This window comes from Microcaecilia unicolor, chromosome 1, assembly GCF_901765095.1.
Source record: "Microcaecilia unicolor chromosome 1, aMicUni1.1, whole genome shotgun sequence".
Lineage (NCBI taxonomy): Eukaryota > Metazoa > Chordata > Amphibia > Gymnophiona > Siphonopidae > Microcaecilia > Microcaecilia unicolor.
In genome coordinates this window covers 194,569,282-194,581,498 of record NC_044031.1, presented here as the reverse complement: position 1 = coordinate 194,581,498, position 12,217 = coordinate 194,569,282, and the positions used below count along the sequence as shown (strand labels likewise).

General features: G+C 46.0%; 1 protein-coding gene across 1 annotated transcript; it reads left to right on the top strand.

Moving 5' to 3' along the window:
* The first annotated feature begins 2,442 nt into the window (after positions 1 to 2,442).
* LOC115472662 (putative nuclease HARBI1) lies at positions 2,443 to 4,013 on the top strand. The gene is made up of 3 exons (XM_030207039.1): positions 2,443 to 2,841; positions 2,964 to 3,204; positions 3,634 to 4,013. The coding sequence occupies exons 1-3, from the start codon at positions 2,443 to 2,445 to the stop codon at positions 4,011 to 4,013; spliced, it is 1,020 nt and encodes a 339-aa protein (XP_030062899.1).
* Positions 4,014 to 12,217: the final 8,204 nt, after the last annotated feature.

Below are 12,217 nucleotides of genomic sequence, written 5' to 3'. Positions count from 1 at the left end.
AGGAAAATTTGATCCGTTGCATGCATCAAAGGGCTTTTACCGAGGAAGCCAGCAGCTAACGAAAACGGAATGGAGATGAGCAATTACTGTGAAAACCCCATTGAAACGAGATGCACCAACCTTTTCCGATTGCCTGTACGCAGGAAAAAGGCAGGAAATGTAACGAGAGGTCCGGACCTCTCGTTAGGACCGCTCTGTGCCTGGAAAAATCGTAGAGTGAATAAGCAAACAAACTGTGAGCCAATCCCAGCGCATTAGCACAGCTAAAAACGCTGTGATTGGTCGAAAGCCCTTTGCATAACATATGTTCCAAAAGTATGGGGGCAAATTTTTGTTTTAAATAAAGCTTTATGAAAACGTGTAATAACCACGTCAATAATGTGCGTGCATATTGCCGTGCTATATAGGCGTCATTATGGCAGCAAGAGGGAGAAAACCCAATTTCTCGGACCTCGATGTCCTGTGGCTGGCACAACTGTGCACAGTCAATGAAAAACGCCTATTCCCTCGAGCGGGCAAAAGGAGGGACATCATGAGGATGGACCAGGGCTGGAGGACACTGCAGCGCTTATTTAATAAGCGCAGTTCCTTCCCAAGATCTGTAAGTGGGGTACAAATGCATAAAATAAATAATTAATAATAAGAAATAAGAAATAATAATTGACTACACATGTATGTGAAACGTGCATCATTGCTTTTCCATTGTGTTTGTCTACATCTGACAGGTGGAGGAACTTAAAAAACGGGCGAGGGCACTACGGAAGGACCACCCAGGATGGCTCCGTGAGGTCAGGGCCAACCTCGATAACAGCCCAGGTATTTTAACGTTTCATGTGAGTCTGCTCCATGACATTTGATGATTCGGGGTGTTATCACAAAACTTTTATCATCCATATTTGTCTCTACAGAAGTGTCAGAGAAAGAGGAGGAGGAGGAGGAGGAGGAGGGTGACGATCATGATGTCGAGAGATCGTGTCATGACGATGATGACGACGACGACGATGATGATGATGGTGCCGGCGAGGGGTCCCTGGCTGGTGTTGTACCTCCCCGCCCTTCTGCTCCTACCCCGGTCCCCACCTCTTACCTTATGCCCTTGTCCGTCCCGGCCCCTCCTCTGGTCCCCCCCCCCCCCCAAGAGATCACGGAAGACCATTCTGCGTCTCCCTGCTCCAACATATGGCCCTTCGCACCGTTCCTCTTCTCCACCCCCAGCACACTTTAGCCCTCCTGCCTCACCCTCCCAGCCACACGGTCTCACCACTCCTCCTGGTTCCCCTTCCTCCCCCCCCCCCCCCCGCAAATTCCAATCTCCCCTCCCGCTACCCCCTCCTTCGCTGTCCCTCAGACTTCCCTCGCCATTTCCCAACACCATGCTGCTGCCTCCACCTCGCCTGGGCAAGTCACCCCCGTACTGGAGAGGTTCCAGGTGGAGCAAATACCAGTGTATGGTGAGTTTTACAATTCTACTCCTTGCCCCAAGTGCCATCCCCTTGTCCCTTTCTCCATTGTCACCCATTACTCCCCTCAATGTGTGTACAAGGGCTATCTGTTTGTATGTGGTGTTCCGCGCTGTGTGGGTCTGGTGTTGTAATACTATCGGTACAAATAATTCAGGTTATTGTTATTGCGTATCACGGTGTGTGTGCATTTATAGAAGCTGTTCATGGTGAACCGTTCTGACAGTCGTTCTTTTGTCTTTTCTGACAGGTGGCACAGTGGACCTCACTGGAGAAGAAGAAGATAGTGAAGATTCGCCATCTCTCCCCCCCCCCTGCACCCGTAACTGTCCACCGCAGTGTCTCGCCCATGTCCCCTGCTCCCACCCTCTGCTGCTCCACCTCCCCTATCCCCCCCAACCCAACTGTTGACCGTGGTACCTGTACCATACCTCCAGCTCCTACCCGTGACCGATCCACCTCCACTTTTTCTCCCATCCTGGAAGACCGCGCCACATCTCCCCATATGCCTCTCCCCCTAATTAACCTTCCCCCAGATGAGCTCCAGGACATGGCCCAGACCCTGCGCATGGGAGGACAGGCACTGGCGGACCTTGCTGAAGTTATCCAGTACCTGTCCTCCAGCGTACAGCGCCCTTGAAAAAAAGTTGCACTAAAAAAATTTATTTTACAACTGTATAAGTTAAGTCGCACATAAAAAAAAAAAAAAATTATTTTACAACTGTATAAGTTAAGTCGCACATAAAAAAAAAATATATATATATATATATATATATTTTTTTTTTTTCGGCTTTATAAATAAAGGCTTTCAAAGCCTGGGGCCGTACACGAGCGACAATATGTAACGTTTATTTTATGCGCCACCATGGAGCGCCGGCTGATTGGCTGCTCGTTTGGCGCTTAAATATGACGTACATTCTGCGCGCTACAGAGAAGCGTTGGTCCTCGTGTTTCCCCTGCTCGCGAATTGCAAAAAGAAGTCATGGATGGTGGGTTTTTCCTTGCACAGTTGGACTTTTTCCCTGCCAATGATTATGAGCACATGCAGGAAGAGGAGGTAACAGAAACCATTGTACAACACCCTGTCCACGTTCGCCCACGCCGGCTCCCCCGCCCACGTGTGTTTCGTCAACGGCTGGTTCTGGAACACATGTCAGACAGAAAAATCGTGGATGACTACCGCTTGACCAGAACAGCTATATATCAACTGTACCATGAAATTAGAGATGATATTGACCCAACCACACATAGATCTCACGCAGTGCCTGGCCTTGCAAAGCTGCTTACTGTTCTGCAGTTCTTAGCCACAGGGACATTCCAGCATGTGTTAGGGGGTAACAGCGGCGTGGACCAGGCAACTGTTTCAAGACATCTTTCGCAGGTAATACTACGCATTTCGATACACCCTATCCTCATCCCACCCCTCCTCCATCGTTGTGCAACCCCCCTTCTGCAATGTATAAAACATGGATAACCAATCCCAAAATTTTCACTGTGTTTCAGGTCCTGCACGCACTGAAAAAATACGTTCGCCAGCACATAGCATTTCCCACAGGGGAAGAAGAACAGAGGAGGGTCAAGCAGGACTTCTACAAGATTGCGCGGTTACCCAATGTCCTAGGAGCTATAGACTGCACACATGTTGCCTTGACCCCGCCTGCGGATCAAGAAATGCAGTATCGAAACCGCAAGATGGGCCACTCGCTGAATGTGCAAGTGGTTTGTGATGCTAACCTTAGGATCCGTGATGTTGTTACACGTTTTCCAGGGAGCTGCCATGACTCTTACATATTGTCTAACAGTGCACTGGGAAGGAAGTTTGCATCAAAACGGATGGCTTCTTGGTGAGTTGCTTACATTTGCTTTACTGCTGGGGGTGATACTACGACTAATACTACTACTTAACATTGCTGTATAGAACAACACACATGGAAATTCCAAGCTGCCATTTCTTTATAGTGCCCTGGTGGCCTAGTGACCACTTCCGTCTTTAGTCCCGCAAAGAGCACACTGCTTCCTGGTGAAAGGCAGAAAAGGTCACTATACCAACGGGCTACTTATAGGTAAATGTGTGTTAGGTGGCTGTGACTAAGGACATGAAAAGTTCAATACGGATATTTTGCGACCCTTTAATATTATGTGCTCACAGTTATTAACTGTTGTGTTCCTGCAGGGGATGCTGGATATGGGTCGAAAACATGGCTACTGACCCCGCTTGCAGTGCCCCAGTCTGATGCAGAGAAGCGTTACAACGAGGCACACATTGCAACAAGATGTACAATAGAGCGCACGTTTGGGGTATTGAAGAGCAGGTTTCGCTGCTTGCACATCTCTGGTGGCTCCCTGCAATACTCCCCTGAAAAGGTAGCTGACATAGTGCTTGTATGCTGCATGCTTCATAACATTGCACTGAAGCATCACCTTGACATCGACATTGTAGTCCCTCCAGAAGTGGACATAGCCTCCTCGGACAGAGGGACGGATGCAAGCAAGGGAAATGCTGTGCGCCGGAAGGTTATCCAAGATTTCTTTTCTGAACCTCGCCATCCTTAGTAGCCTAGTACCACTTGTATGACCTGTCTGTCATATTCCTGGTCAAGGAGGGATATAGGCCAGTCCCACATAGCCTGTGTGTCAACAGATAATGCTATGGGGGTAACATTGCAGCAATACTATGATTAGCAAATCACTATTTGTCACTACATACGTCCTCATATAAACTAATAAAAGAACATCGAAACAGTTCAGAACAAATACTTTTATTAATTAAACAGGATAGAAAAAAAAAGCAATGTTTGATATATGTTCCAAATTCGTGCTGCATTCAATATTCAAAGGTAGGTCGACGGGATGCATTCGTAAGATGGAAAAGACAGCATAGCGAGATGTGTTTCTAGCTCCGTCGGACCATGTTCCGATGTTCCACAGCACCTTCAAAACAACAAAAAAACCAATTACAATTTGCATTTTACTGTTTTGTTGTGGTGGTGGTGGGGGGGGGAAAGAAATGATACCAAACCGTTTCAAAGTTTTAAATATACCTGTTAACAAACATTTCAGACAACCCTTTCACATGACGACAAAACAACAGTGCACAAATGTCAATAAAAACTATCAATGCATTTCACAAAAATATCCCCTGTTATGTAACCACAATTGGAAAACCTCTTTTCAGGCTCCAAAAAAAGGGCTTGCACTCCCCTCCCACAGCCCCACTGGTTTCAGTCTGCGGGGAACAAATGAAACTTACTATCCAATGACTGGCTGTTACAAAGCCGGGGTCCATGTGGGTATTCCGTTGTTCTGTCATCATCGCCGTGTTCTGCTGCTCTGTTGCTGCAATGAAACAACATAAGATGAAACTTCATATGTTGCAAACTGTGTACGAAGTTAAGTTTACGAAGGTTGAAGTCTACCGTGACAATTATTGGAAAATAAAGGTGAATAAATGATCAAACAAACTTTTTGTTTGTATGTGTCGCACCCATACTTACTATTGAGAAACAGGCTGCCACACAGGGTGCGCACTGGAGGGTGTTATGTTGTTCTGTGCTCCCGGCTGCGGGTTACAGCGATCCTGCCTGCAATTAGATGAAAAAGGAAGCAGGAAAATGTAAATAAGCCTGTCTAAAATAAAGTACAGAGACAGGTCGACGGGCCACTCAATAACCCGAGATACTTACTCAGAAAGGGAGGCCCTTGCGACCACGTTTTGGCCTGCAGACCCTGCACCAAACAAAAAAAAAAGGGGGGGTAACGGTATGCACAGTGTGCCAAACAGTAAAAACAAGAAATTTACAAAGGGCATTAAAAACCTGTGCGGAAAAAAAGAGGCCACAGACATTACCTATAGGAGGCTGAGAAAAAGAATAAACACGATGGCCGATGGGAGACAATGAAGGGAGCATGGGAGGTACACCTGTCTCGAAGCCTGGAAAAAAAAAAATTATGCTACAGTACATACATCTGGATCGTTTAACAAAGAAGTGAGTACAGAACACGTTATTAGAATACTATACTTACTTGCAACTGCACCGTTGCTCGTCCGATGCTGCAATGGACTCCAGGCTGTAAAATTTGTTTGTAAAAGAACACACACATTAGACGAACACTTTAGAACAGAGGGGATATATAATATGTGTTTGTGGATAACATATATGCATGGAAAGAAAATATACCATTTGCAGTGCGATAACCCCAGGCGGAGTCATCGCGCAGTACAGCACGCTGCATCCCCCTGATCTCCTGTTGGAGATCCATAAACATCTGCCGTTGCTGCTGGGAATACGCTCTGGTAAGATTGCACAGTTCACGCAAAAGAGCGTTTGTTTTATCAGATCGGGCATCGGCGTTGTCCTCCGCATTCTGCATTTGTGCACAAATGGCAGTTGTGGAATGACGGACACGTTCTGCCACTTTTTCAAGCAGTACGTTTATACCCTCATTCCACTTGCCCTGCCTGTCCCACAACTTGCGTCATGCCTGCCATTCCTCCGCCGGGGTCCGACAAGGAGGGCCCATGGGCGATTCAATAGAAGAGGATGGGGGGGTGGTTGGGACACCAACGAGGTCTAGTGTCACAGTTTCAGTATCCTCCCCATCCTCTACTCCCACTGTAGGGGTCATCAACAGTACACCTAACAAATACAAAGGAAAAAACCATTACACGGAACATCGAAGACACACAGTCAACGCCGACGTTAAATCTTTGTTGTAAACAGGAAAACAAGTGTGTACTCACGTGCTTCCTCTCCCTCCTGTTGTGTCGCACATGGTGTTGCACACCCTGCTAACCATGTCGAACATCCTGGGACCGGAGGCTCAGTGCCACATGGTGTTGCTGAGAGAAGATATGATAGAGGTATGCCAAAAATGTACATTATAAGCGACTGCTGCCGTAACAGTGGTCCTACAAAAGGTAGAACACAATAGAAACTGTGATACAATACTTACGTGGAACTGCATCACTGCTACACCAGGAAGGGGAAGAGTTGGAGTGACTTGTACTTTGCAGAACATCACAGGTAGTACTGGAAGGGGCAGAGGGGGGCAGGCTTCTCATCCAGGCTGTTATACATGTCAAAGAACACACGCTTGTAAATGTGGTTGCCATGCTCGAAGGTTCATGACAATAATCATGTAGTTATGTCCCCTACAGCAGCCCACAGAAAATCATCTGTACTCACCACGTTCTGTGTCCTCAGATAATCTTGAAAGTTCTAGATGTTCACCTACAAAAGAAGACAAATACAAGGTACACCATCACAAAGAGGGTCCCAACCCAAACACACCACGACTTAAGCGCAACAGTAAAATATTCAAGTTCCATACCATCAATTGTATTTTCCGACGTGTCGTCACCAGTGCATAGTCCAACCACCTGTTCACGACCAAGGGTGGCCAACACTGCCTCCTCCAGGGGAGTCATCTGCACGGCACATGGAGGGCCACCACCTGTCCCCTTTCCATGGTTCCACTTGTTCCGAGCCTTGACTTTCACCATACCCCTGAAGTTCTCTAAAGTGCGTTTCCGCACACCAAGAGCATTCACCTCGTCGACAATCCTCCCCCATATCCTGTTCTTCTGTCCAAGCGTCAACCGGGACTTTTTAAAGAGTTGTCCAAATTCGTCACATACACCGCGAATCAATACTTCAAGCTCTTCCTCCGCAAATTTTGTAGCACGCTTACGCTTGCCATTGACATTAGGGCCCTCAATTGTCTGCTCATCCTCCTCACGCCACGACACATTATCCTGCATTGCTTCATGAACAGAAAAAAATGTAGACATGAACAGACAACTAGCAGAAAACTCAAATTATACCACATTCATAGGCCGTTTGTAAGGCCATACCTACCTATGCACACTCTGTATATGAACGAATTAATGGTGGAACAACGCAGAACACACCTTGAAAAGAAAAAAATATGGACGTTAAACAACAAATAGCAGCAAATCGCAATCAATGCATTTCATAAATTCATGTGTGCCTCTTACCTATATCGACTTTTGGGGAAAACAAAAAGGATGAAACCACATGTGGCACACACCTTACAAAAGGGAAAAATAATTTATTAACGGTAAATGCAGTGAAATCACGGTTTACAACATCACACGTCTTACCCACCTTTTTTTTTTTTTAAAATACAACGTTGCACAAAGGGAGGAGAAAAGCGCAAAGAAAAACGAAGCAGGCCAGTAGCACGGTGATCGCGTAAGCTGCAGCGACGCGATTCCTACACGCTGTGGATGCACGCTGTGGACGCATGTTAATGACATCAATGGGTCGCATATTACCCACGTCGATACCGTGTGCTTTACGAATGTGCTACAGCGCATGCGTTTTCTGCTCCGCTACGAAAGTGTCATGCATCCGACTTTTGAATTACGAATCGGAGTTTGCAGGTGGGGTTTCTTGGTGCATTCTTCGTTTTTTGGAAATTGGTAAGTACTTTAACGATTTAGATTTTTTTACGTTTGGTTGCTGCATCTGCCTCTGTGTGTCTAGAACTGTGTGCTACAAGGAAGTATCAAGTATAAGAACTGTGTGTTCAAAGAGGGACTGTGTGTCCAAGTTGAAAAGACTGTGTGTCTAGAGCTGTGTGCTACAAGGAGGGACTGTGTGTCCAGGACTGAGTTAGTACTGAGCCCAAATGCCTGTGTGAGAGGGCTCAGGGGGAGGAAATCTGTTGGGTTTGAACTGTGCAAGAAGAAATGTTTAAGCTGGAAGATTGCACTGAGCTGGAAGAACTGTTTAAGCTTATGAAAGTGTTTTAAGCTAAAAGAAGTGTGCCCCAGAGGCGGGAATAAAGATTTGTATGAGAAAAATCCCGTTGATGAGACCTGACTATGTTTGCCTTTTGAGAAGCAGGTCACCCTGAGCAGAAAGGGGTGTAGAAGAATTTGCATAAAATCTGCATACTGAGAACCAGCTCACCCTGAGTGAAAGAGGGACGTGGGATCCTGAGGTGGGAGCTTCATCTTCATAATAGCCTCATCATCTTCACACACTGCAGTTCAATATTAGCACTATAAGGCATGAGTTCCCATATGTCTGAAACTAATTTGATTGTTTTATGTTAATGTCTATTTAATGATCAACCTGATTGTTAATTTTCTTATAAATACCATCATATGTTACAGTGTATAGTACTGTTAATAAGTGTATGCAAGTAAAGTTGTTTGCAGTTTTTTGGGGGGGATGCAAGGGCGGTTATCAGAGCTCAGTCAGCATTTCTCTCTCTTGATACCAACCAGTCACGCATTAGCAAACATAAATCCCTGATTCTAGGTATTGGAGTATCTAGCCCCAAAACAAAATCGGTCTCCTGTAGGATGAACAGGACAGGTCCTGGAGTTAAATAAACTTTTCCCACAGGCAAAGGGAGGGGTATTCCCCACTCTCCTAACTGTATCAGTGTGCTGTAATTCTGTGGGGGTCCATGTTCAGCCGGCGGCTATCAGTATTTTTTTTTTTTAAATATCCACCAGCAGCATCCCCGGATATTCAATGGTAGGCCATGTCCAGGCTGGCATTGAATATCCAATTATATATAACCAGCTAACACTTATCTGGTTAAATGAGATTTGCCACTTGACTGGATATGTTAAACCAGATAGATAGGACTGTTTTATGTAGTCCTATTGATCCAGTTTAGTGCTGAATATTGGCATTTAACCAGATAAGTGCTGACTCCGGCCCTGGACTGCCCACAAAATAGCCAGTTTCAGTTTAGGTGCAAGCTGGGTAGATTCAACAACACTATCTGCCACTGAATATACCCGGTTAGCCCTGGACAAGCAATGTAAATGGCCAGAAGCCTCTCTTGGTCATTTAAATCCCTTTGAATATCAACCTGAGTGTTTATCAGGTACTCTGCTGGGAGCTTTCTGAGTTTACCTAAGAATCTGTTTACTCAGGATCAGTGGCATAGCCATGGGGGGCCTTGGGACCTGGGCTCCCACCAATTTGGGTTTCAGCCCCCAAAGTCTGCTGGTTTGGCTGGTGGGGGGTCCCCAAGCCCTGCCAGCAGAAAATTTTCCTGCAACAATATTCGCCACCATACTGCGTGCCCTGCTTCCCCCTTCCTCACGCACATGCTTGGTTTTAATAAAATTGAGCAGCATGTGCGAGCTTCACACATTGTCAGTTTCACTAAACCCAAGCATGCTTGCTGGGGCGGGAAAGCAAGGTTAACAGACTAGCACCATGTATTGCCACGGGAAGGTTTCTTCTGGCGGTCCAGTGGAACTTGGGGACCCCCTCCAGCCCAGGTATGTGGCAGGGGCAAAGAGCGACAGAGAGGTGGGGTATAATGTTCCATTCTCCCACTTTGGGCTCAGTGCCCCTCCCCCCCCCCAAAAAAAAAAAATCAAGGTCTGGCTACACCTCTGCTCACAATCTGCAGACAAAGCAGTAGCCAGTCTTTCCTTCCATAGCTGGTGTTATTGACCTAATGAATGATTGAAGTTTGGTCAGCCAGTGGCGTACCTAGGGGGGCTGACACCCGGAGCGGATCGCCGATGCACCCCGCCCCCCGGGTGCAGCGCCCCTCCCTGGCGAAAGAACCCCCGATCCCCCGGCGAAAGAACCCCCCCGGGTGCACGCCGCTGGGGGGGGGTGCTGCGCGCCTGCCGGCTCTTCGTTTTCATGCTCCCTCTGCCCCGGAACAGGAAGTAACCTGTTCTGGGGCAGAGGGAGCATGAAAACGAAGAGCCGACAGGCGCGCGGCACCCCCCCCCCAGCGGCGTGCACCCGGGGCGGACCGCCCCCACCGCCCCCCCTTGGTACGCCACTGTGGTCAGCTCCCTCTCTAGCTTTGTTGCTGGGGGTGAGGCTGGGCCTATAGATTAGATGAATGGCCTGGATGAAGTTCATTCTCTCTCTCTCTGTTTGTCTCTTGGCTAGGAGTACACAGGATCCTTGTGTCTCCCTTCTGGTCCCTCTAGCAAAAGGCACCAGAATTCTGATGTCTTTCGATAATTCCCTCTAAGAACACATGAAAATTAGAGAGTTCCTCCTTCTCTCCCAATGCTGTGATCTGGTAGCAAAAAGCAGTTTTATTGGCTCTCAGCAGGTGAAAAGGTGAATGAAGAAACACATTCACTTTTGGTTTTATTTTCATATGAACATTTTTCCTAACAGTCAGTGTTACTGGACCGTCAGTGAATTCCTTCCAAAAGACCACCCAGACAGTGGTAGTGGCAGAGTCCATTTTATCTAGGAAAGCAAATAGATTGTTAGGTATTATTAGGAAAGGACTGGAAAACAAAAATGAGGATGTTATAATGCCTTTGTATCGCTCCATGGTGCGACCACACCTCGAATATTGTGTTCAATTCTGGTCTCCGCATCTCAAAAAAGATATAGTGGAATTAGAAAAGATACAGAGAAGGGCGACAAAAATGATAAAGGGGATGGGACAACTTCCCTATGAGGAAAGGCTGAAGCATCTAGGGCTCTTCAGCTTGGAGAAAAGACAGTTGAGGGGGAAATATGATAGAGGTCTATAAAATAATGAGTGGAGTGGAATGGGTAGACGTGAATTGTTTGTTTACTAGGACTAGGGAGCATGCAATGAAGCTACAAAGTAGTAAATTTAATATGAATCTGAGAAAAGTTTTCTTTGCTCAATGTGTAAACTCTGGAATTCGTTGCCAGAGAATGTGGTAAAGGTGGTTAACTTAGCAGGGTTTAAAAAACCGTCTGGATGGCTTCCTAAAGGAAAGGTCCATAGACCATTATTAAATTTCCGTGGGGAAAATCCACTGCTTATTTCTCGGATAAGCAGCATAAAATGTATTGAACTTTTTCAGGACCTTGCCAGGTATTTGTGACCTGGATTGGCCAATGTTGGAAACAGGATGCTGGGCTTGATGGACCTTTGGTCTGTCCCAGTGTGGCAATACTTATGTACTTATGAAGGGAGAACTAGTAGCAGGATCTGCACTGCCCAGTACCCAATCAGTTCCCCACCTAGAAATCAGATCTGGCTACACTACTGTCTCCTCCAAGGCTAAGGTTCAAAGGAGAAGATAGCTGGCAATTATGTGTGTGACCTGGAGCAGGTGTAAATGCTGACATTGAAATGTTTCCAGATCTGCCATTATAAAATATGGTAAATCTATTTATTTGGCCAAACTTAAAGGTTTCAACTTAAATGGACGGAGGCAATCCAACTGAGCCTGAACTTCACAAACAAACCCAACGTTCCATCAATTTATAACTTTTTTAGTTCTCATATGTTAAGTCACAGTGGCAACTCGTTTCATAAGAGCCAGAATTACTCTTAGCTCGCCTTGCCTCCTCAGTGGTCTGCATTGACTTGTATCATTTGCTTAAATTTTGCTTTAGTTACACCACTAATCTTAATGCCTCATCTTAATTAAAAAAAAGGTTTTTTTAATAAACTGTTTATCAACTTTATAAAAACAAAGCTATTAGCTACGTAGCTTATCAATTTCAAGCAGTGGGACCGTTGGCCGACATGTGGCATGTTTTGCAACCATCTGCATCAGGGTCCGGTCCTCATTATGCACACTATGTAACAACATTGCGAAACATGCCAAGTGTCGGCCAACAGACCTACTGCTTGAAATTGATAAGCTAAGTAGCTAATGGCTTTGCTTTTGTAAAGTTGATAAAATGTTTATTTTAAAATAATTTTAATTAAGATTAGTGGTGATGGAATTAAAGCAAAATGTAAGCAAATGATACAAGTCAATACAGACCAGTGAGGAGGCAAGGCAAGCTAAG